This window comes from Gopherus flavomarginatus, chromosome 7 (genome assembly GCF_025201925.1).
Source record: "Gopherus flavomarginatus isolate rGopFla2 chromosome 7, rGopFla2.mat.asm, whole genome shotgun sequence".
In the NCBI taxonomy this organism is placed as follows: domain Eukaryota; kingdom Metazoa; phylum Chordata; order Testudines; family Testudinidae; genus Gopherus; species Gopherus flavomarginatus.
In genome coordinates, this window is record NC_066623.1 from 34,042,989 (window position 1) to 34,064,057 (window position 21,069).

Below are 21,069 nucleotides of genomic sequence, written 5' to 3' on the forward strand. Positions count from 1 at the left end.
TCTTCATTTTTCAAAAACCATGTCAGGCTCATGGTTTTAAAAAAAGAACAGATGGTGACTACCAAATATGTCATCAGTAGCATATTCCTCATTGTAATTCCAGAACTAGGTTCAACCACTGAGGTTCATGGGACCCAAAAACCCCACAGCGTGTGATCTCCAATTTCAAACAGCGGCAAATACTTCTTAAATTCAGGTTAGCCTGAAAGTTTCCATTTGTCCTCCATAGTTCAGAAATTGAAGATATGACAGAAAAACATACCCAGAACTTCCCTCATCCTAACCAAATAAGATCCAAGTCAGCCAAAATAAAATTTAAACCCAAAAGCTGCAGACGTCAGTGAGGAAAATCATTAATTTATATTTTAATCTGTTAAACCCAACTACAGTTTTGTATATACAAATAAGAGACTACAGACCAAGGAAATGTATAATTCAGCAAAACAAGAATCACACGAGCACAAGACCTAACCACAAAAGTTACTTCTATATTAAAAAATGATTATCGTAAGAATCTTTGTTTTAAATACAAGTAACGATTTTCTTCAGAAGAGAACACACAGACATGCCCCAGAAGTATCAAACTTGGTTAGCAGTTAAGGTTAAACCAGATGTAAATCTAAAAATACAGGAAATGGGAGACTCCTGAAAAGCTAACAAGGGGTGTGTTGTCCTCAATATGCTGAGTTTAGTGTTACTACCATTAGGAATTATACACAAATCTGTTGCAGATGAGGACAGAGGATGAAGAACATTGGAAATATATGGAATACCTTGTCAAGAGAAGTCCATTAAAGTAATTTAAGTGAGAGTAAAGCTGAATGGCAGCACAGGTAGAAGGCCTAAATAGCCCTCTGCTAACTTAAGACAAGTACCCTTTTTCTGTCTAGCAATCTCCTTTGTACTTAAAACAGTTCCCCCCTCCCTACTACACACAATACCTTTCAGAGTGGTTTAAAAAAAAATTCTAACATTGCACTATTTTAGAGATATTTCAATCTCTCTGAGAGAGAAATCTATTCCTGGTCACTTGAAAACTACAACTGAGCAAAAGCAATTTGTTTGTACCAATCTACTGTAAAATCAGCCTGCTGTAACTCAACAAAAATTGCTCATGAAAGACAATCAAACTGGCTCATTTGTGTTTTATAAACTAACTACATTCTAAATGAAACTTTTATTAAGAGTTCAAAAATGTCATACACCAAGTGCTATCTACACTAGGATTTCTAATCATGTTTTAGCTCATCAATACACGCACAACTAGAAACTGTACTGCAGACAAAGAAAAACATTTGTTCCTTTTATAAATTAACAATTGTAAATTGTAGAGAACACATAATAGTACATGGTTAAAAAAATCATAGGATACATAGGCTCAGCAATGTAACAATGCTTAATACAAAAAAGTCCTGAAAGTCTGAACTTCTTTAGCCCCTTCAAAAACACAGTATTTTTTCTCCCACTGTTGTCTTGTATACTACCTACTTTGAACATCCATGCATGCCTAAATATTGTTTTCTATTTCACCAGGAGATACAAAGTTTATGGATTGTAGTCTGTTCTAAAAATGTATCCATGAGCAAAAGTAACTTGCTAAAAAGTTATACATGTACATACTGAACATATTCATTGTTCTTTAAACTAAAACATACACGGTAAATAGCTAACATTTTTTCATCCTGTAATATTTTCAAGGAGATAATGCAGAAAAAGCGAAGTGTTGAACTTTCAGACAAATGCAACTAAGCAGAAGCAGTAAGATATAGTACAGGGTAATTTCTTACCTGAAACTTTGTTTCTGAGCTCCAGATCCACCAATCCAGAATGAATGGGGAATCGAATGGGGTTTCCTTCTCAGACTTGTCTGTCAAAAGAGAGCAGCCAATCATCTTCAGCTTGGTGTACCTACTTCTTTCTTGAACGAAATCCCAATTACGTACTCCTAATGCTGTTAGAAAGACAAGTCAACCTATACAGCTTACTATGACTCCAGTAGCAACTAAATTTAGAGGGGTCACCGGATTGGTGGATCTAAGACAAAGAAACTAATTTACAGAGAAGAAATTGCTCTTTCCCATGCCCTGAATCAACCAATCCAGAACAAGTGTTTTTAGGTCAAAAAATCATTTTACCAAGATTAAGAGGGATGAGAATAAACTATAACTCAAAGAATGAAGAATGTGCTATAGCCTCAACCACCATTTACATACAGGGAATATGTCTAATTAATTACTAGAAGGCTAATTCCAGGTTTCCAAAACAGGCATCGCTTCTTAACTCATGATGCTGGTTCTCTCTCAAAACGCTGCTCTACTAAACTGCATTCACATACATGCTTTGAACCATTCTACTACAATGATTCTTGGCCTTTTTCTGAGTCCAAAAACAAATTCAATTTTTCCTGAGTGCCCCTAGTAACAGGTAACCTTAACAGCTTTTCTAATCTCAATCATGCCAGAGTTCACTGTATTTGTAGTATCACTGTCTTTCTGAAAATCTAATCATAGAAGACTGCAAGATAAGATAAACCATTCTCTTAGCCAAGATAATTATTAGAAAAATTTGTCCTATATATTGTTAAAATCAAATGACAAAGCCTAAAATCAAAGGCAGTTCCTGTGCTACTTTTAGGTTTATATTCAGGTTATAAAGTGGGTTTAAGGGGCAAACCTACTAGAGCAAAGATTTTCAAACTGTGGTCCGTGGACCACCAGTGGTCCACGAGCTCCATTCAGGTGGTCCGCAGATAGTTTCTTCTAAGGTGCATGCCTGGGTAGCTGCACACGTCAGAATGAAGAGCCATTCACTAATTAGTGGACCCACGCGTGCCTGGACCCTGGAGAAGACATACATGTAAGGTGAAGTGGTGGCCAGGGGGGGGAGTGGCGGGGGGGAATAGGTGATAGGGGAAAGTGGGGTGAGAAGAGGGGGTGGGGGGAATTTGGGATGTACTGAGAAAGAGGCGACTTGCCCCAGCTCCAGGGCTGCGAAGAAGAGACGGCCCTCCTTCCCGGCCTCAGCTTTGTGGCTGCTGTGGCACGGGAGAGACACCCCTCTTTACCAGCCCCAGCACGGTGGCCGCCACAGAGGGGGAGAAAGGGCACATCCATCACATTAGAAAGGTAAGACTACTGATATTAAAGTATGAGTTGTGTGCTTTTATTTGTAGAAAAAATGTTTATTAAGTTTTTTATATAGTGCTTTTATCCAAAGCGCTTTACAACAGTTAGTTAATGGTACAAACAACATTTGGAAAGATCATTAAATGGTCAGCCGAGACCATCAGAAATTTTCAAGTGGTCCATGAAGAAAAAAAAAAGAAGTTTGAGAACCACTGTATTAGAGGAAGCCTTCAAGAACACAACCACTAGAAGATGAATCCTGCAGAGTTTATTGTGCCTTTTGCACCACTAACTGTGGATATGTATCCTAAAGAGACTGAAATTCCTTTCTCCAGTTATTGCTCAAAAAAGTCTAAAGTTACAAAGATACATAATTTTTTTTTTTTTTAAGAGTATCTATCCTTACATTAGGAAAAGAAAACTTTTGCTAGAACTTGGGAAGACACTGTCAGGGCCATAGGTTCCAATACTTCTGCTTTCCTCATCAACCCCTCCCACAAGCCAGTGCATTGATGGTTCCAGTATCTCCTCAGGAAGTGCCACATACATCAGAACAAAGGGACTTCGGAGAAAGATGAGAGAAAAACAACTGCCATTCACATTGGTTGTGTGTACCACTAATTTATCAAATCTGAAACTGCCTGGAACCAACTAGGGAAAGGATCGTCTGCACCTGTGTGTTCATTCGTTACTTTATTGCAGACATATCAATAAGTCTGCTGCAAAATAACATTTCAAGAAGACAAATAGACTTAAGAGTTTGACATTAGGTCCAACCTTTGATTTCAAAAGGACCTCAATAGTTGCCATGTACATCACAACTAAGCAAGCCACAAGATGTCTAGGAATATGACTCACACACATAAAGAGCACAACATAGCTTCTCAGGTAGTAAGAAAGCCACCTGAAATACCTAAATGAACCATTTCTCCAAGCAACGACAGAGTCAGAGAGTCATGAGAAGGAATGACCAAGTCACCATGAAGGCATCTCCTAAAAGTTCTGTGGAAATATGTTGCAGTGTAGGTCTCAATTTCTTTATAAGTGAAAACCTGCATCATGGAGACCCAACTTGAATGTCAAAGTTTCCTTAGAGGGGTAGCCGTGTTAGTCTGGATCTGTAAAAGCAGCTAAGAGTCCTGTGGCACCTTATAGATTAACAGACGTATTGGAGCATGAGCTTTCGTGGGTGAATACCCACGAAAAGCTCATGCTCCAATACGTCTGTTAGTCTATAAAGTGCCACACGACTCTTTGCTGCTTTTAAAGTTTCCTTGTTAATTTTAGTTGCCTGGGCAGAGGTATCTTCCTGTTTAACAATTCTAATCAACTATAAACTCTCAGTGACTCAAACTGATAAACTATTTGCCATACACAAAGATTGAAGATTAAAATTAAAATGTTGTGCAAATTGTTGCCAAAGACTAAAAATTCTATGTTCATTTCCACATATTTTTAAAAGCTTAGTAAGTTGTTAATAAAATGAAGTCTTTTCAGCCATCACCACAGAAAAGTGTACACTCCACAAATGACATATTAGTAAAGATCCATAGAGACTAGAATTTAATATTCAAGGACAGAGTTTATCAAAACTAGAATTATTGATGGAGCTGCATGGATTACAGAATTGACACAATATAGTGAGCCTTTCACCTGTAGGTCACTGGTTAAAAAAAAAAAAATGCAGTTACTTAAAATTGATCCTTAACAGCAATTTAGCAGCTTATGTAAAAAGAGCCTTGGTCTCAATTCCTAAGGAACAGGTGCCTACATCAAAGAGATCACTACAATTTTCACCCTTATTTGAACAAAATGGGCCTTGGTAGCTGAAATACCTTCTAACCCCTAATGATGAAGGTTGAAACACGAGTGCAACTGTGTGGAAAAGCTTGGATTACTACTGTCAGGGCTATAGCTGTGTGTGAATAAACAGGTGACTTTGACTTCCCCAGCTTTTTTTTTTTTTTTTTTTCTTTTTTTTTTACTGGAAGTAAATTTACCTGATGTTCACAAAGTTACTTCTTTCTCAACCTAAATTTTTTTTTTTTTAAAGTATGACATGCATTCAAGTATTTTAGCACCAGAAGGTATTGGTCATCTACTACTAAAACACTGGGAAATAACTTGTGGAAAACAGTACCTTGAACACGGTAGGCTGTACAAAATAAAAAAGCACGTTAACCAGAGTAGTCACAGCAGGGAGGTCACAAATTGGGAGGAAGGATTTTGTTATGCCACAGGCTTGCAAAATGTTTACAATCTACCATAGTTTAATAAAATGTCCTTAATGCTCACTGTGTGCATCTGGGAAATGTGTCCTCCAAACACAGAAAGAACAAAGTGGAAATGCCTGGCCGTGCCCACTGACACAATCTTTTCTCTGTTAATTTGAAAAGTTCAGTGAAGAGGATATTTTCTACAATTAATGATCAACTAACAATACTTGTACGTGCAAATATCACACTGAGAACTTAGAGAATATAACAATAAAGCAGATAGTAACATCAGTATAAAAGAACGTCCCTACAGGAAAAAGCAGGAACATAATGAAGCATGTTTATAAATAACATTCATTTAAAATGACTCCGTGTACATTCCTATTTCTCTCCCTTTCCATTGTTTCCTCACTCCCTTCTTTGAAAAAAATCATGTTAGAGCAGCACTCCCTTACCTCTATGCTTCCTTATTCTCTCCAATCTTTTCCTTTCCTGTTGGCATCCTTACTGTACCACCTACTTCATTTAGAACCTCTGAGCTGCAAAGTAAGAAGCAATAGCAGTTTCACTTTGCACACCAGGCCACAATGTTTAAAAGCAGAAAGAAATGTACCATTCTAGGAAAAAGGTTTAAGATTAAATTCAAGATGCCAATGCAACAGTGACTTCTGAAGTCAATAACATTACTGCAGTAAACAATATGCATCAAAGAACAAATGCCAAATTGATACACCAGGTAGCAAAGGTGTTTCAGAGGACAGGGAAGGAAAGGAGGAAAGAAAAAAGGGTACTGCATCCAACCATCAAAACATATTCCCAAGCCTCATCCACGGCATAACCTGCACTGAACCATTTTACTGAAGTAATCAGGAAAGATCATGCAATGAATACCAAAAGTCCAAGTCTGCAGTAATGCTTAGAATAACCCTGCTTAGAGGATGCTGATACAATCAACACTGTCTGTGAAATACACAAGGTACAGGGGATAGCATGCACTTCCAATCAGTTTTAGAAACAGGAGAAGCCCAACTGAAAGTTTCAGATCATACAAGTGCATGATGACCATAGGAATGCATTGGCATGTAACACCATAGTTCTAGCAACATTGCGGTACCCATCCAGTCTACAACCAATACTTTAAGTGTTAGAGCTTCAATCTAAAAGTGTTCTGGCTCAAACTAACCTGTTTAGAAAATTCAAATCAATTGTCATGCAACTACCTCACTGGCGTCTTGCGTACAGTAGAACTTTGAGTGTACTAAGCAATTTAAAAGTGACAATTTCATGGCTGTTCCCACAAAAGCAGCATTTGTTACTTCTTCTCTATGACTTGTATGGCTGCTACTATAAAAATACAGGTCAATGCCTAAAGATTCACTCTTCTTTTTTCCCTAATCCTTTTCTTCTCTCTTGAACTCCCCTCCTCTGCTCCACACATCTAAATTCCAGCACACTTCCCTTCTTACCCTTGTAAATCATTTTCCTCACTTCAGCTTGTGGCACTGGCTTTCCCCAAGATCTCACCTTCCTCCCCTCTCTGTCCATTTTCCTCACTCCATCACCATCACCCACACTCTGCTGGCTCCAATCTAAGTAAACTCATTCCTATTCATTTTCTTCCCAACTCAATCCCTGACACTTCCTGACACTGACAAAGTCACACCAATCTGTGTACTCTATACACTCATTTCCACCTCGTAGCACTCTTCGAAAGAGACTCTCCCTTTCTGGCAGCATGTGTAGCTGCAGTCTTCTCACATCTCCTGCCTCAGAGATGACACCTCTCTCCTGCAACTTTAAGCCATTTTCTCCAGTCACTCCCTCCAGCACACACCATCTCTCCTTCCTTTTTCCTCTGCATGGGATTGTCTACTATCCTGCAGTCTTATTTGCCTTCTTCCCTGACATTTCATTGCTCTCCTTCCTTTATCCCAGTCCACTACACAATCACAAGTGGTTTCAATCTCCATGTTGCTGACCCACCATTTCTGCCAAAGTAATGACTGTAGGTTGTGAGAAGCAATAGGCAAGATTGGTAGGTATCAATCCTGCTGAGAGAGCACATTCACCAATTATTACTCAGGTTCACAACCTAGAAGTCTTGTTAGTTCCACATTTGCTTCAGGACTTCCAGATAAGAAGTGTTGCCAAGATTATTTTTATCAGCTACATCTGGCAAGAAGAGTACCTCCTTTTCTATCAACTGCAGACAACCATTATCCATATCTCCTGGACCTCAAGATGGACTAATTATAATAAACTGTAGACTGGACAGACCCTTAAAACCATCTGGAAACTTAAGCTGGTGAAGAATCCAACTGCCCACTTGCTTAGCAGTGTTTTGCATAGATAGTATATTACACTGCTGCTCTGAGAGCTGCCTGAGTTGCACAATAGTTTCCAGGTAGAATCCTGAAAGGTTTTTATTTTTTAAGTCCTAAACTGTTTGGGTCACAGCTACCTCCTCCAATTGTGATCACCCAGATAGCTTAAGCCAGCATGCATTTGGTTTACTAGGGAAGGAGTTGCTGATATGGTGTGCTCATGTGAAACACTTGATTCTGGCATTCAGTTGCCTTCTGGATTGAAGATCTTCAGCACACATTTCATGGCTTTTCCAGGAGGAAGTGGAGAGTTTTTTGGCAGGAGCTTCAATTATAGTTAATTTATTATTTACACTGTGGCACTTAATGCTGGACTGTTTGTATTAGATGGGCAGAAGCTCCACGCCATAAAAGTAATTTGTTAAGGAAGATGCCTTTCATCTATGCATTTTTAAAATACATGTTTAAGAAGGGTATAAACAGGTGCTTTTCAAATCTTAAATTAATCTTACTTCTAAATCCTTGTCCTTCTACAACCCTCCCACTCCACTGCAGTGTTATATTTAATTTAGACTGTAAGCTCTTCAGGGCAGGGATGTGTGTTTGTAAAGTGACATGCACACCAAGAGTGCTGTAGAAATACTGAAGATAGCAAGCTCAGCACCTGAAAAATCTTTGAACATGCTTGGCTTCCTACCTCGATAAACAAGTCTTATGAATCCACCAAGACAACTAAGGCCTAAGAAAAGGATTTGTGTTTCCACCCTTAACCAGATCTTATGGTGCACCATTAATCTTACAAATATGTACTTTGTTTTATATTAGATATACAATATTTTCCCCTCTAGTGCTTCCTTTCACAACCACTCATTATACAAAGTACACAAGTTATCAATAATCTTTGATAAATATATATTTCTAGTAGTGTCAAATACCACAGAATGGATTTTACTGAAAGGATAATGAAACTGAATGTTACATTATATTCAGAGCTTAAATGCCATTCAGAACTTGGAGCCAAAAACACCATTTATCAAAACAGATGGGTGAAAATTTTGCTCATTTTCATATCTTCTTAGGATAAAGTGCAGAAAATAATTTGATTTCTTGAGTGGTAGGAAGGTTATGTTTACCTAACTTTACGAAGTGTAATTCAAAAGTGTTATTTTTATGTGTTCATGGAAAGTTAGGGATAAAAAAAGCCTTTTGGACCATTCTAGTCAATTATCTGTTCTGGTTACCTCCTTACTGTGTATTTTTTAGTGATTTGTCCAGTCTATACAATGCATTTCACCAAAACTGGGTAACTACTACTTTACTATGATATTTGATATTAAAGTCATAGCAATTGTATCATTCATTTTCATAGTCCAGATGGCACATCTACTGCAGTCTAGAAACAAGCTGGACTCCCAAGTTTCATATTTCCAGAGTATGTTCTCCAAGCAACATATTCCATGCCTGCAAAAGAGGCTATTCAACCTTAGCTACTACTACCACCACATGAAAGTAACATTGCTATATGACTGACCTCCTTCATCAGAGGTTAAGTACTAGTAAACTTAATAAGTCAAGGTGGAAAGATTTGCAAAAGTAAAATAAGATGATCTAAAATGCAAGCTGTCCTATAGAATGTTTAAATAAATGAGTATAGGTAGCACACTCACTAAAGCTTATTTGGGGAGTAATAGATGCAATTTGGAAACCTTAAAATATTTCACACTTAGCTTTACAAACAGAACAATTATCACTCCAGTGTTTGCATTTATTAAAAAAAAAACTAAAAAAACTATCAAGCTAAGGAACAATTGAAAGCTAGATCATCATGGTCTGAAATTCTCATACTATTAACATATTGATACATTATCTTTTGTTTATCCCTGAATTCAGTCTCACAGAATTACATTCCAGTTGCTACTGAGAACACTCACCACACATTTGCAAAAAACGCGTATAATCAAATACATATTCATTCCCAGCCTTTGATGCAGTAGATGCAGTAACTAAAACACTAATTGCTATACCAAACAGGAAGGCACAAAAAGCTTGCCTTTATAATCTTAATGCTTGTATCTTATTTCACTTACAAGAAACATTCTAAATGCAAAAACGCTGAAATAAAGCTTGTGTTTTCAAATGGTCTCCATTTTAGAGATGCTGGCCAACATTAAGAACAGTTGACAAAAAAAAAGCTTGCATATTCTATTCAAATGTCCTTGGCTAGTCTTTTTTTTGTACATAGTGCTTTTCATTTGTGCTTACTTTACAGTTCCCAATTTTCCACAGATTCTTCAGTCTAACATCTCTTTCGAGAAACAAGGCAAACATTATCAAGTTGTTAAAAAATAAATGTTTGTTCATGAAGACTGTGCAGATTCTGTATAATTTTTAGCTCAAGAACAAAAGTATGTTTTACTTTTAATGCTAGTAAAGACAACATTAAGTGTAAAAATACAACCATATTTACAAACTGTTTTCTATGCAATAATTTGTAAAATATACTTTTTTTCCCTTAATCTTGTTAAACTTTATTTTTATTAATTTTATAGAGAAACAGCAGCTCTGGCTTTTATCCTAAACATTCACTCTTTAGGAGCACTGCAAATCTATACATACATTAGCCAAAGTAACCGTACATTTTATTGGATTCCTATTGCATAACACAAAGAAGCTTTGATTTTTGTTCTTTAAAGAGATCCAAAATCTTTTGAAGAATTTTTTCAAAAATCTCATCATTGCCTCCCCCTCCCCATTTCCCAGAAGTAATCATAGCTAGATTTGCCACAATTAAATCATTCAAAATTTTTATTTGCTTCAGTTAGTTAGCAACACAGTAAAACAAGAAATTATTAAAATGCAGGTGAGGCGGCCAAAAGACCACCAAGAAAGCTAAGTAAAACTACTCTACCTACCTGGCTTAAAGAACCAGTTAAATTTTAGCGCACCGGACACCATGAGTAACTACCCTTTATATGATGCAAAATAGCCCCTAGAATTCAGCTTGAGTATTTTATATGCAATGCTTTTTGTTACTTATATCTACATAAAAACTTATTACTGAACAACTAGATTTTTCCTCCAACTGATGCCTTGACTGGCATCACCAGCTATTGTTTGTAACATTACAAGCCATTAACATGAAGGAGATTCTGATGTCATCAACATTTAGTGGCACCACTAAATCAGTAAGGATCAAGGAAGTAAGTTCATTAGGAACAGCTACTTAGCTACAGCCCTCCATGATCAGCAACAATGAGTAAATGAAATGCAGAAAGCATGACGGTAAAATGACTTCCAGAGAAGCTCTTGAATTTCTGCTACTTCGTAAAAAGAACATGATATAACAGTGCTCAACCATGATGTGCACATTTTATAAAGAGAGTTCACAGGCTTCCCAAACCAGGTAGTTTGCTCAGACTATATTACTAACAGCATGTGGACGTGCCTAAAAAAATGCCAATACAGCACCTAGCACAATTCAAATAGTAAGATCTCCCTTGCATGCTTTAACTGACCATCTACATTATTTATATCACTGAAAGAAGATTAGCCATACTGGCTCAGACCAATAGTCCACCTAGTCCAGCATCCTGTCTTCCAACAGTGAACAGCGCAGATGCTTCAGAAGGAATGAACAGAACAAGGCAATCATCAAGTGTAGCATCTAGGAGCCCCACTCATGGACAAGACCCCATTGTGCTAGGCACTTTATAAAAACAGAGGATAACTATGCACTATCACATTTAAATTTCTAATAGGTAATGTTTAGTGCAAGCAAACTAATACACAGAAAATATTAATCTTGATCACCCATTCTAATCTTTCCCAGCCACTAATTTAAAAACACACTTCCCCCCCTCCAGATTATATTATAATTCATTTAACATTTTATGACTGCTCTTACTATTTCTACAAAGAACTCCTCCCTCCCTCCCACTTCCTCACAGCCAATTTTCTGGCAACCTAAATTTAGTGGCATAAACATTTAGTCTTATGGTACATCAACTATAGTACCCAAGTTTTGTTAAATTACAGAGTTTGGAGAATTATTTACTGCATTGAACAATTCACAAAAGGTTTATTGCTACTGCTTCAAAATACAAATTAACTCAGTAAATGCTTCCTCACTGAAATAAAAAAATATCTTTTCAAACTACAAACTTCAGGTTTAAGGAGTAAAAAGAGTTACAAAAAGATTTTATATACACTAGTCACTGTAAAAACACTGTATTAATTACAAAATACATTTGGTTGAAACAGACCTGAATGCTAAGATATAAATTCTTTACATTCTAAGACAAACCCCTTTACATACTTGGTAATCAATTTAACCAAGTGATTCAAAAATACTGAGTAGCAAAGATTGCTTCATTATAACCTATACTCAAGAGAAAGTTAAAAAACAAGATGCTGCATCTCAGGAGGATCTCCACGAACAAAAAAAGACAATGACTAAATTCTGAATGTCATCTTGTTTAAAAAACCATTTGTTTAGCATTTTTTTTAATATATGCCACATAATTCACACAAATCAGCAATTATTTGTAGAATTCAGTAAATCTTTTAAACTACTTGTCACATCCTAAACAAACAAAATAATCACAAGCCCTTTTCAATGCCTCTCGTAACGAAGGCTTTGAGATTCTGATTTGGGGGGTTCCATTTTTTGGGAGGGGAGTGGCTTATTTGTTGAGTGACAGGCCGAGGTTATTCTGGGGAACAATGAATGGGAGTGGGGAGAATGGTGGGGCCAGAGGACAGGAGCGGGACCAGAGTGGGATGCCAGGAAGAATGGGGGAGGCCCATTTCCTGGCCCTAGGGGTCTCGTCTTGGGAAAGGCAGGGGGCTCCCAAAGCCCAGCCCCGCTCACCAAGCCGCCATTCGGGGGGCAGAGGGATGATCCCGATCTCGCACCTTCCACAAGGCCCGGGTGAATTCAAATGTCACCTTCGCTCGGGGCGCGTAGGAAGAAGCCCCCGCCTGCGGGGGGCTTTAGACTAGCGCCCTCGGCTGTAGGGGCCGGGGGCGGCTTCCTCTCCCAAGGCCTAGGCCCGCTCCCCCCACGGCGGGGCCTACTCCTGGCTCAGCGCGGAACCTGGAGGCCCTCGCCGCCCCGCCGCTCTCCTGCCTGCGGGACGAAGGGGGGCGCCGGCCTAGAGGGGAAGCGACGGGGAGGGGCCGGTAGGGAAACCCCGGGGTGGGGGAAGGGCTGTTCCGGTCGGCGGGCGCTCCGGGGGGGGGGGTCACTCACCATCAGCTCGATAGTCTTGTCCTCGATCACGGAGTCGGGCTCCATAGCGGCGGGCGGCTCCTCGTCCCCTCCCCCCCCGCCTGCCTCCCGCAGCGCGTAACCGAAACCCCACTGGCTCCAATCTCGGGCCGCCACCCCCGCACCGCCAGCTGCTCCCTCCCCCCGCCCGCCGGACAGACGGATGGACGCACGCTGTAGCCGCCGCGGCGTACCCGCGCCGCGTACCCGGAACAGGAAGCGCCGCACCAACGCCCACACCCCTCGAACCGGAACGTCCGCAGAGCCTACAACTCCCGGCAAGCTCCGCGGCCCCTTCAGTACACAACGCGCAAAGGACTACAATACCCAACAGGTATCGCGCCCAGAGGCTGTCCGGGGAAGCTGGGTCGGGAGGCCATCTTAGTGCATGCTGGGAGTTGGAGTCTTTTGAAAGTAGGGACAGAGACCATGATGGGGGATGAGGTGCAGTCACAGCTTCCCGTGCCCTCACCCCGTCTAGGCTGCCAGGCCAGGGCACTTCCTAGGCTGAGTCAGGGTGACGGGAGATATGCCCGGGGCCTGAGTGCACCACCCCCGGGACCCACCATAAATGCCCCCTCTACGTTCTCAATCCTTGGGGCAGGACTGTCACGCCGAGAAACCTGCTTGCCCAGCACTTGGGTGTGAGAGACCTGCAGGAAACTCGAACAGAGACCCCCGGGACCGAGGCTATTAGGTGCTGTAGGATCCCTGACGGTTTCTAGGTCAGGGTTAACAACCTGTGGCCATACCAAGTAAGGTTGCAAACATATTTAAAAAATACGGGACTGTTTTCTTAGCACCCCACTGCACTCCTCCTGACATTATTAGTATTAATAATAAGCAGTACTCACCTATATTTGCATTTCTTGCTGCTTTTTGCAACACTCAGCAATTCCCGATCTTGTTGTACAGAGATGAAAAAATAAGGGATATCTCTTGTCATAAGGATTCCGCAGGGGTCTGTTTTGGGACCGGTTCTGTTCAATATCTTCATCAACGATTTAGATGTTGGCATAGAAAGTACGCTTATTAAGTTTGCGGACGATACCAAACTGGGAGGGATTGCAACTGCTTTGGAGGACAGGGTCAAAATTCAAAAAGATCTGGACAAATTGGAGAAATGGTCTGAGGTAAACAGGATGAAGTTCAATAAAGATAAATGCAAAGTGCTCCACTTAGGAAGGAACAATCAGTTTCACACATACAGAATGGGAAGAGACTGTCTAGGAAGGAGTATGGCAGAAAGAGATCTAGGGGTCATAGTAGACCACAAGCTTAATATGAGTCAATAGTGTGATACTGTTGCAAAAAAAGCAAACGTGATTCTGGGATGCATTAACAGGTGTGTTGTAAACAAGACCCGAGAAGTCATTCTTCCGCTTTACTCTGCGCTGGTTAGGCCTCAGCTGGAGTATTGTGTCCAGTTCTGGGCACCGCATTTCAAGAAAGATGTGGAGAAATTGGAGAGGGTCCAGAGAAGAGCAACAAGAATGATTAAAGGTCTTGAGAACATGACCTATGAAGGAAGGCTGAAGGAATTGGGTTTGTTTAGTTTGGAAAAGAGAAGACTGAGAGGGGACATGATAGCAGTTTTCAGGTATCTAAAAGGGTGTCATCAGGAGGAGGGAGAAAACTTGTTCACCTTAGCCTCCAATGATAGAACAAGAAGCAATGGGCTTAAACTGCAGCAAGGGAGATTTAGGTTGGACATTAGGAAAAAGTTTCTAACTGTCAGGGTAGTTAAACACTGGAATAGATTGCCTAGGGAAGTTGTGGAATCTCCATCTCTGGAGATATTTAAGAGTAGGTTAGATAAATGTCTATTAGGGATGGTCTAGACAATATTTGGTCCTGCCATGAGGGCAGGGGACTGGACTCGATGACCTCTCGAGGTCCCTTCCAGTCCTAGAGTCTATGAATCTATGAATCTATGAATAAGGGCCTGTTGGCAGCCGTAATATCCTGCACCCTAAAACACGTTAGCATGCCACATGATTGCATTGTCCATTACTCTTGCCCTCCCTATGTGTGTCACTCCCTCACATGATACTCAAATCAGTCTCTATAGCAAGCGCTTTGTACCTTGGGACCTGGCTAGCAGTTGAAGTTAACTGGAGCTCTGGGTGCTCAATGCCTCTGAATAGCAGGCTCTATCGCTTTAACTGTGTTAAAGAAATATACAATCTTACATTACTATATAAGTAATAAGAAATAATAGTCTTTTATCCTCACATAGGCCTATTCTCTGATGCCCTAAATCTCCTTGACCCCAACTTAAATGCAGTAGATCTCTCTCACTTTGATCCTTTCAGAAGCTACCTCCACACAGCCACCTGGCATAGGGAGCAGGAACTGGATAGGACCAGAGCACTGCTGTGCTCTGGCTTTTCTCAGTTGGATATAGTCTGGAAGAGGTCATATGCAGATTAAGTGTAAATTACATCAGACTTTCTCAAACTCTGGCCTGAACAGTTTCTGGGTGGGACCTGAATTTCTTGTCTTAGTGTAGTTGTGTGCTGTTATATTTGAGAAAATTCAAATTATTACATAAGGTTTTCTGTTATAGTCCCTGTGTGTTCACTCCAGTTCCAAGTGCAGTGTCTTTCATGCACCCAGCAGGGCTTCAGGAACTGAGCAGGATTGCAATTTAGTGACTCCTAAGTATCAGAGCTATTGTAGAATCTCCCCGTCGCTCTCAGTGCTCCTGATACTGGTGCCCAACTAGCATGGATCTGCTGACAAGGATAGAGAAAGGAGATGGCAACATCCAACTGCTACTCCGACCCTTGCCAGAGGGGGACACCATTGTCGGGGCAGAGGCTAAAGAGAAATAGGAACTCAAGGGACAGGAACAGAATGGGAAAAGTGCTTAAAAAGGGGCAGTGGTTAAAGTAGATTGAAAGAGGAGCAAGACCTCTCCTTAGACTTTCAGCAGCACCTGCCGTTGAGGAGAGAGGCATCTATGCTCCCTCCACTGCCCCCCTTACTTTAACCTCTATTGCAGGGGGGAAAGAATGAGGGAAGCAGAGTCTCAGAGGGGAATGGGTTGGAGTGGTATAATGGGAAATAAAGTGGATGAGGCCGCTCCCATGGGCCTCCCACTCAACGCCTTAAAGCTCTCCCACTACCTCCAAACACCACCCCATATGGCTGCCTTCCACCCTCCTTCCTGCCCCAGGTTGCCCCAAGTCCCTCCAGGATCCTGCTCTGCACTAGCTACCTTGGTTCTCCCAACCTTAGGTCCTTTTTTGGTAGTTGGATAAAATGAGTGGAGAAAAGCTCACCCAGTTCATTCAAAGATATAAGGCCTTTATTGTGACATTCTATACCTTGGGGGAGCCCCTGTAGCCCCCAAATTCCTCATTTTATGTAATCATCATCTTACATATAAAGCATGCCTTGTAAGGTACCAAGGAAAAGGTCATGACCTGCTGAAAGTAATTTCTCTTATCTATATACGTATATCATCAATGCATATGAAGTTATGTGAATGTGTTGTATGGTTGTTGCTAAAACATACTGTAAGGGTATGTCTACACTTGCAGAGTTTTTGTGCTGTAAGTTTCACCAGTGATAGGGAACCAGTGAAAGAAAAGCGCTGGTTGTGTACTCACTCAATTCCTCAGGCGTCAGAGAGTGTTTACATTACCAGCTCTTCCATGGCTATGCTGTAGGGCAGCTATCCCACAGCTCTCTCAATAGGTCTTGTGAGAAGGGGAAGAGGGGTGAGCGGAAGGCATTCTGGGTCCCTGCTCAGTGCCCCAACTGCCCAGCTTCATGTCTCACAAGCCCCATTATTTCCTTGTTTCTTCCTTGGCATTTTTTTTAAAACCTCCTGCTGTCTGGCTGCTTTCCCTGCCACATCTACAAACAAAGGTAAAGGGAGCTTCAAACTTCCCAGGGCTTACAGGAGGAGGGGCAGACATCCATCCATCTGAGCTGCGGTGATGCTGGCCAGAGTGGTTGCTTTTGGAACTGTGGGATATCCTTCAGAGGCCAAAAGGTGTTTACACTGGTAAAATATGTCTTCACTTTCACAGCAGCGCAAAAAGAACAGCAGTAAGAACTGTACGCCTCTTGTGAAGGTGGTTTTCTTTTTGCAGTGAAACTTCTGAGTTTCACCGCAAAAAGTCATTAACAAGTGGAGATGCTCCTGCAGTTTTAGCACAAAAGAAGAAAAGGGGGACGTTTTGTGCTTTAAATGGTAAGTGTAGATATACCCTTAGTTGGGGAAGTCAGCCAGATATTAACTTCCTAGAAATAACAGCAAAAAGAGTAATCAACACCCCGGTGGGGGTGTCAACAGCCGTTGTCCAGCAAGTGAGCTCCAATTCAGTGACTCACCTGCATGAGGCCACACAAGGAGAATTGCTCAGCTTTGCCTGGAGACTCAGCAATGCCCCTGGACTTGCATTCTCCAAGCACATGGGATGGAGGGCATAAAAGAGACCACAGGGACCCCATGCTTGGCCTTTCTTCTTCACCCACCCACACTGCAAGCAACAAGGACGCTGAAGACGTGAGACTCCAATAGAGGGGACTGGCACAGATTTCAAAGGTGAAATCTGTATACTGTGGACTGCAATATCCAATGTGGTTAGAAAAACTGCTTAATCTAGATCAGTGGTTCCCAAACTTGTTCCACCGCTTGTGCAGGGAAAGCCCCTGGCGGGCCGGGCCAGTTTGTTTACCTGCCATGGCCGGAGGTTGGGCCAATCGCGGCGCCCAGTGTCCGTGGTTCACTGCTCTAGGCCAATGGGAGCTGCTGGAAGCAACACGGGCTGAGGGATGTACTGGCCGCTGCTTCCAGCAGCTCCCATTGGCCTAGAGCAGCGAACCGCAGCCAGTGGGAGCCGCAGTCGGACAAACCTGCGGACGCGGCAGGTAAGCAAACTGGCCCGGCCCGCCAGGGGCTTTCCCTGCACAAGCAGCCGAACAAGTTTGGGAACCACTGATCTAGATGTTGCCCAATCTAATAGGGTTGAGAGTTTAGACTGTGTGCTTAATATTATATATTTTATTTTGGTAACCAACTTTGACATTTTGCCTACTACTTAATATCACTTAAAATCCATCTCTGTGTGATTCGTGAGTGGCTCTGGAAGCATTCATGCAATCTAGCTGGGTGTGGTGTCTCCACATGTGTTTGTGATGAGTGATAACAGCACTTGGAGGGATTGCTGCTGGTCACTAGCATGGCATTGTGAGAGACCGCCCAGGCTGGAGAGAGTTCAGGGGGCACAGCAGTCCCAGTGTCCCAGGCTGCACCCCAAGAGGATCCTGTCACGCTTATAATATCACATAGTTTAATAGTCTAGTATTTCATTCAGAATTGTCGTATATTTGGCCTGAGTTGCAGTTTCCCTGTTTCTGCATTTGGGGCAGCAATGGAGAACACAAAGATGATAATAAGCCCCCTTTACTGTGGTCTGAGAGCAGTTTTATTCCAGCCAGGGAAGCCCCTAAACAAAGCACTAGTTTTGATGCCATTCTGCCCACTTAAAGCCCCTTTCCACTGCCAGAGGGACAAAAAGTGACCTTAGTATAACAGAATTAGGGCCCATTATCTGTAGTTGCTGAATTCACTTACCATTTCCATACCTTTTGACAACATACGGTTTATTAATTGTAACATTCCTGGCATTTCTTTTTTGTAACTCTTCCACTATCTTTCTAGCAACCCTTACTTTCAGATAAGGGTTTTGACTGATATTCATCTTAATGGTACCGTTAAATGTTCTCTCTTCTATCCAAAATGACAGTTGAAACAATACAACGGATTGTTACATCCAGATTCCTTAAAAACTTAAGCACACACCAGTACAGCTGGACAGTATTAAGATACGGGATTAAGAAGCTGAGGTTGCTGCTAGCTCCATCTGTATACATGGTAAAGAGATGTTACTTGTCATTTATACCCCTTAAAAATCAATTTCACTTTTTGTTTATAGTGAGTTTCACTTTCAGTTTTTTAACTGTAACAATTTGTTTAAAGGCAATTGTTTTCGTTGATATATCTATTGTTTTTATTAATTTTTTACTGTGTAAAACAACTAAAGCCCATGGTGAGAGAGAAAGCAGTGACAGAATATATAAGGAAGAAAAAATACTACTACACGATAGTTGCTACTGGCTGGGCTTTGCAGCCTTTTACCAGTGACAATCAATTAAAAGTATACAGAAATATTTATGAGTCAGGAATGAAGGACTAAAAGGTATGAATAGTTAACTCAGGCTACCTTATACATCCACACTGTGAAGGAAGCTGTCCTCTAAATCTATGGTAGGTATGTCCCATTCTGTGAGAGAGCTTTTATATTTATCCCCTGTGAATGCATTTGAGTTTTGCATGGTCCTGGTTCTGCTGGGAGAGCGGTGATTGAGTTTAGTCCTTAGGATGGAGACAGTCAGCATAAAATGTATTATCCTTGCAAGTAGTAGGTTTCCAGATGTCACACATGGGCTTGCATTAGAAATCCACTCAGAAACTTAAGGTAAGTTTTTTCACCATGAGTGCAAACTCATGGTGAAAAACACCATTGCAGTATTATCATTACCGGCATCCTACCAACAGTGGGTGATACAGACCTCCGATCAAGAAAAGGCAAACAAGCAGTAAATTTTTCAGAAATAAAAATATTATTTATTTAGAAGTGAGTGGGTACAGTAAAAGAGTAGAGATAATAGAGTTACAATTAAAAAGGGAATGAAGCAGCGCAAATAACAACACTACAATTACAGTTTCAATTAACTCTGTAGCATATAACAATAATATAATCAATTAATACTCTATACCTTATGTCAATATATAATATATTAATTAACATTCAATAGTAAACATGTAAAACTAAACATCCTGTAAGCGCTGGCCTGGAAGTTACTAAATGGGTAGGGAGAGATCTCACTGAGACCACAGGTACCCAGCTTTATTTACAAGCAAAACCCATAGATGCTAGGATGGTAAATAAAGAAGATTGGACTTACAAGGGCTTTCTTAACAATCCCTATGAACCGTCTTAGAGGTCCTTCTGCTCTCTGTTTTGGGAGCGATGTTGAGGGAGCACTGGTAGTAGTCTCTTGCAATGGCTGCAGTCTGATGAGGCTTCCTGCACCTGAGGTGAAAGCGGCTCCTCAGGCAGAAACAGCAGGAGCCTGTTGGGTGGCTGCGATAGCTGCATCAGGTGGTAGAAGCAGCTGTTGCTGGGGCAACCTTGGAAGGTTAGGTGAGCTGCTGCTACTTTGCAGGCAGCTCCTTATTTGCAGAGTTCCAATGCTGCTTCTTAGCTAGCTTTTTCTGTATAGGCATCTTCTTACAGGTGTCTATCAGCATTCCACTCTCTTGCTGGTCCATTCCCTACAGAACTTTAGCCTGCTGGCTGTCGTCTTTATATACGATTTGCTCTCCCAAGCTCAGCCAATCAGCTTCGAGCTTTCCGTAGCTCTGCCCACTCCATAGACTTCTATGGGGCTACAATGTATCTCTGTGGGATTGTGATGAGTCATCCTCCACAGGAAGTGATGCAATCCTATGCCTTGATTGCATCACCTGGAAATGATGCAATCCTATCTCCCAATTACATCATCCCTATGGGCTTCAGTGCATTCCTATGGAGGCGTTTTCTGAGCTGACCTTTAGATGAACTCTAGCTACTTCCTGTCTGGAAGCCCCATGTATTTCTATGGGCTACAATATATTTCTATGGGGTTTCTCTTTACTGACCTGTGGCTGACCCCTAACTACTTCCTGTCTGGAAGCCCTTATGTATTCCTCTGGGCTCCAATGTATTTCTATGGAATTATGCTTAGTCATTCTCCCCAGGAAGTGAAATTTACCATTGCATTAGAGGAAGTGAGATTGTTACATCACAGGCAATGGACTCCTATGTGCCCTAGAAATGGAATCTCTCCTGATATTACATCACTGTATAGCCGCCATTACTGAATTTCTAATTTAAACTATTATTAATTTCTCTCTCATTAAAGCTCTATTCTTAAAACTAACGACTACTCTAAGCATCCCAAAGGGTCCTGACACTATCACTACTCTTTTTATGTCCAATTAAGCAAAGTTATAATTTTCACAAATTTAATCCCCTTCCTGAGGTTTTCATGCAAACCTTCAATTTAAAGTA

At 41.1% G+C, this 21,069-nt stretch overlaps 1 protein-coding gene across 9 annotated transcripts in view; it reads right to left on the reverse strand.

Annotated features, from left to right (window-relative positions):
- The window catches only part of FBXW11 (F-box and WD repeat domain containing 11), a 131,666-nt gene extending 118,564 nt beyond the window's left edge, over positions 1–13,102 (reverse strand). For 4 of the 9 annotated variants that reach the window (XR_007775508.1, XM_050962690.1, XM_050962686.1 and 1 more), the window contains exon 1: positions 12,917–13,062. Coding sequence is in view for 3 of the 9 variants with exons in the window: in XM_050962690.1 (XP_050818647.1) it covers positions 12,917–12,961 (45 nt within the window). In the remaining 6 variants the exon portion in view is untranslated. Of the gene's footprint in view, positions 1–1,787; positions 1,868–2,677; positions 2,840–12,579; positions 12,813–12,916 lie in introns of those variants that run through there. The other 5 variants (XM_050962691.1, XM_050962688.1, XM_050962694.1 and 2 more) reach the window with 3 other exon arrangements.
- Positions 13,103–21,069: the final 7,967 nt, after the last annotated feature.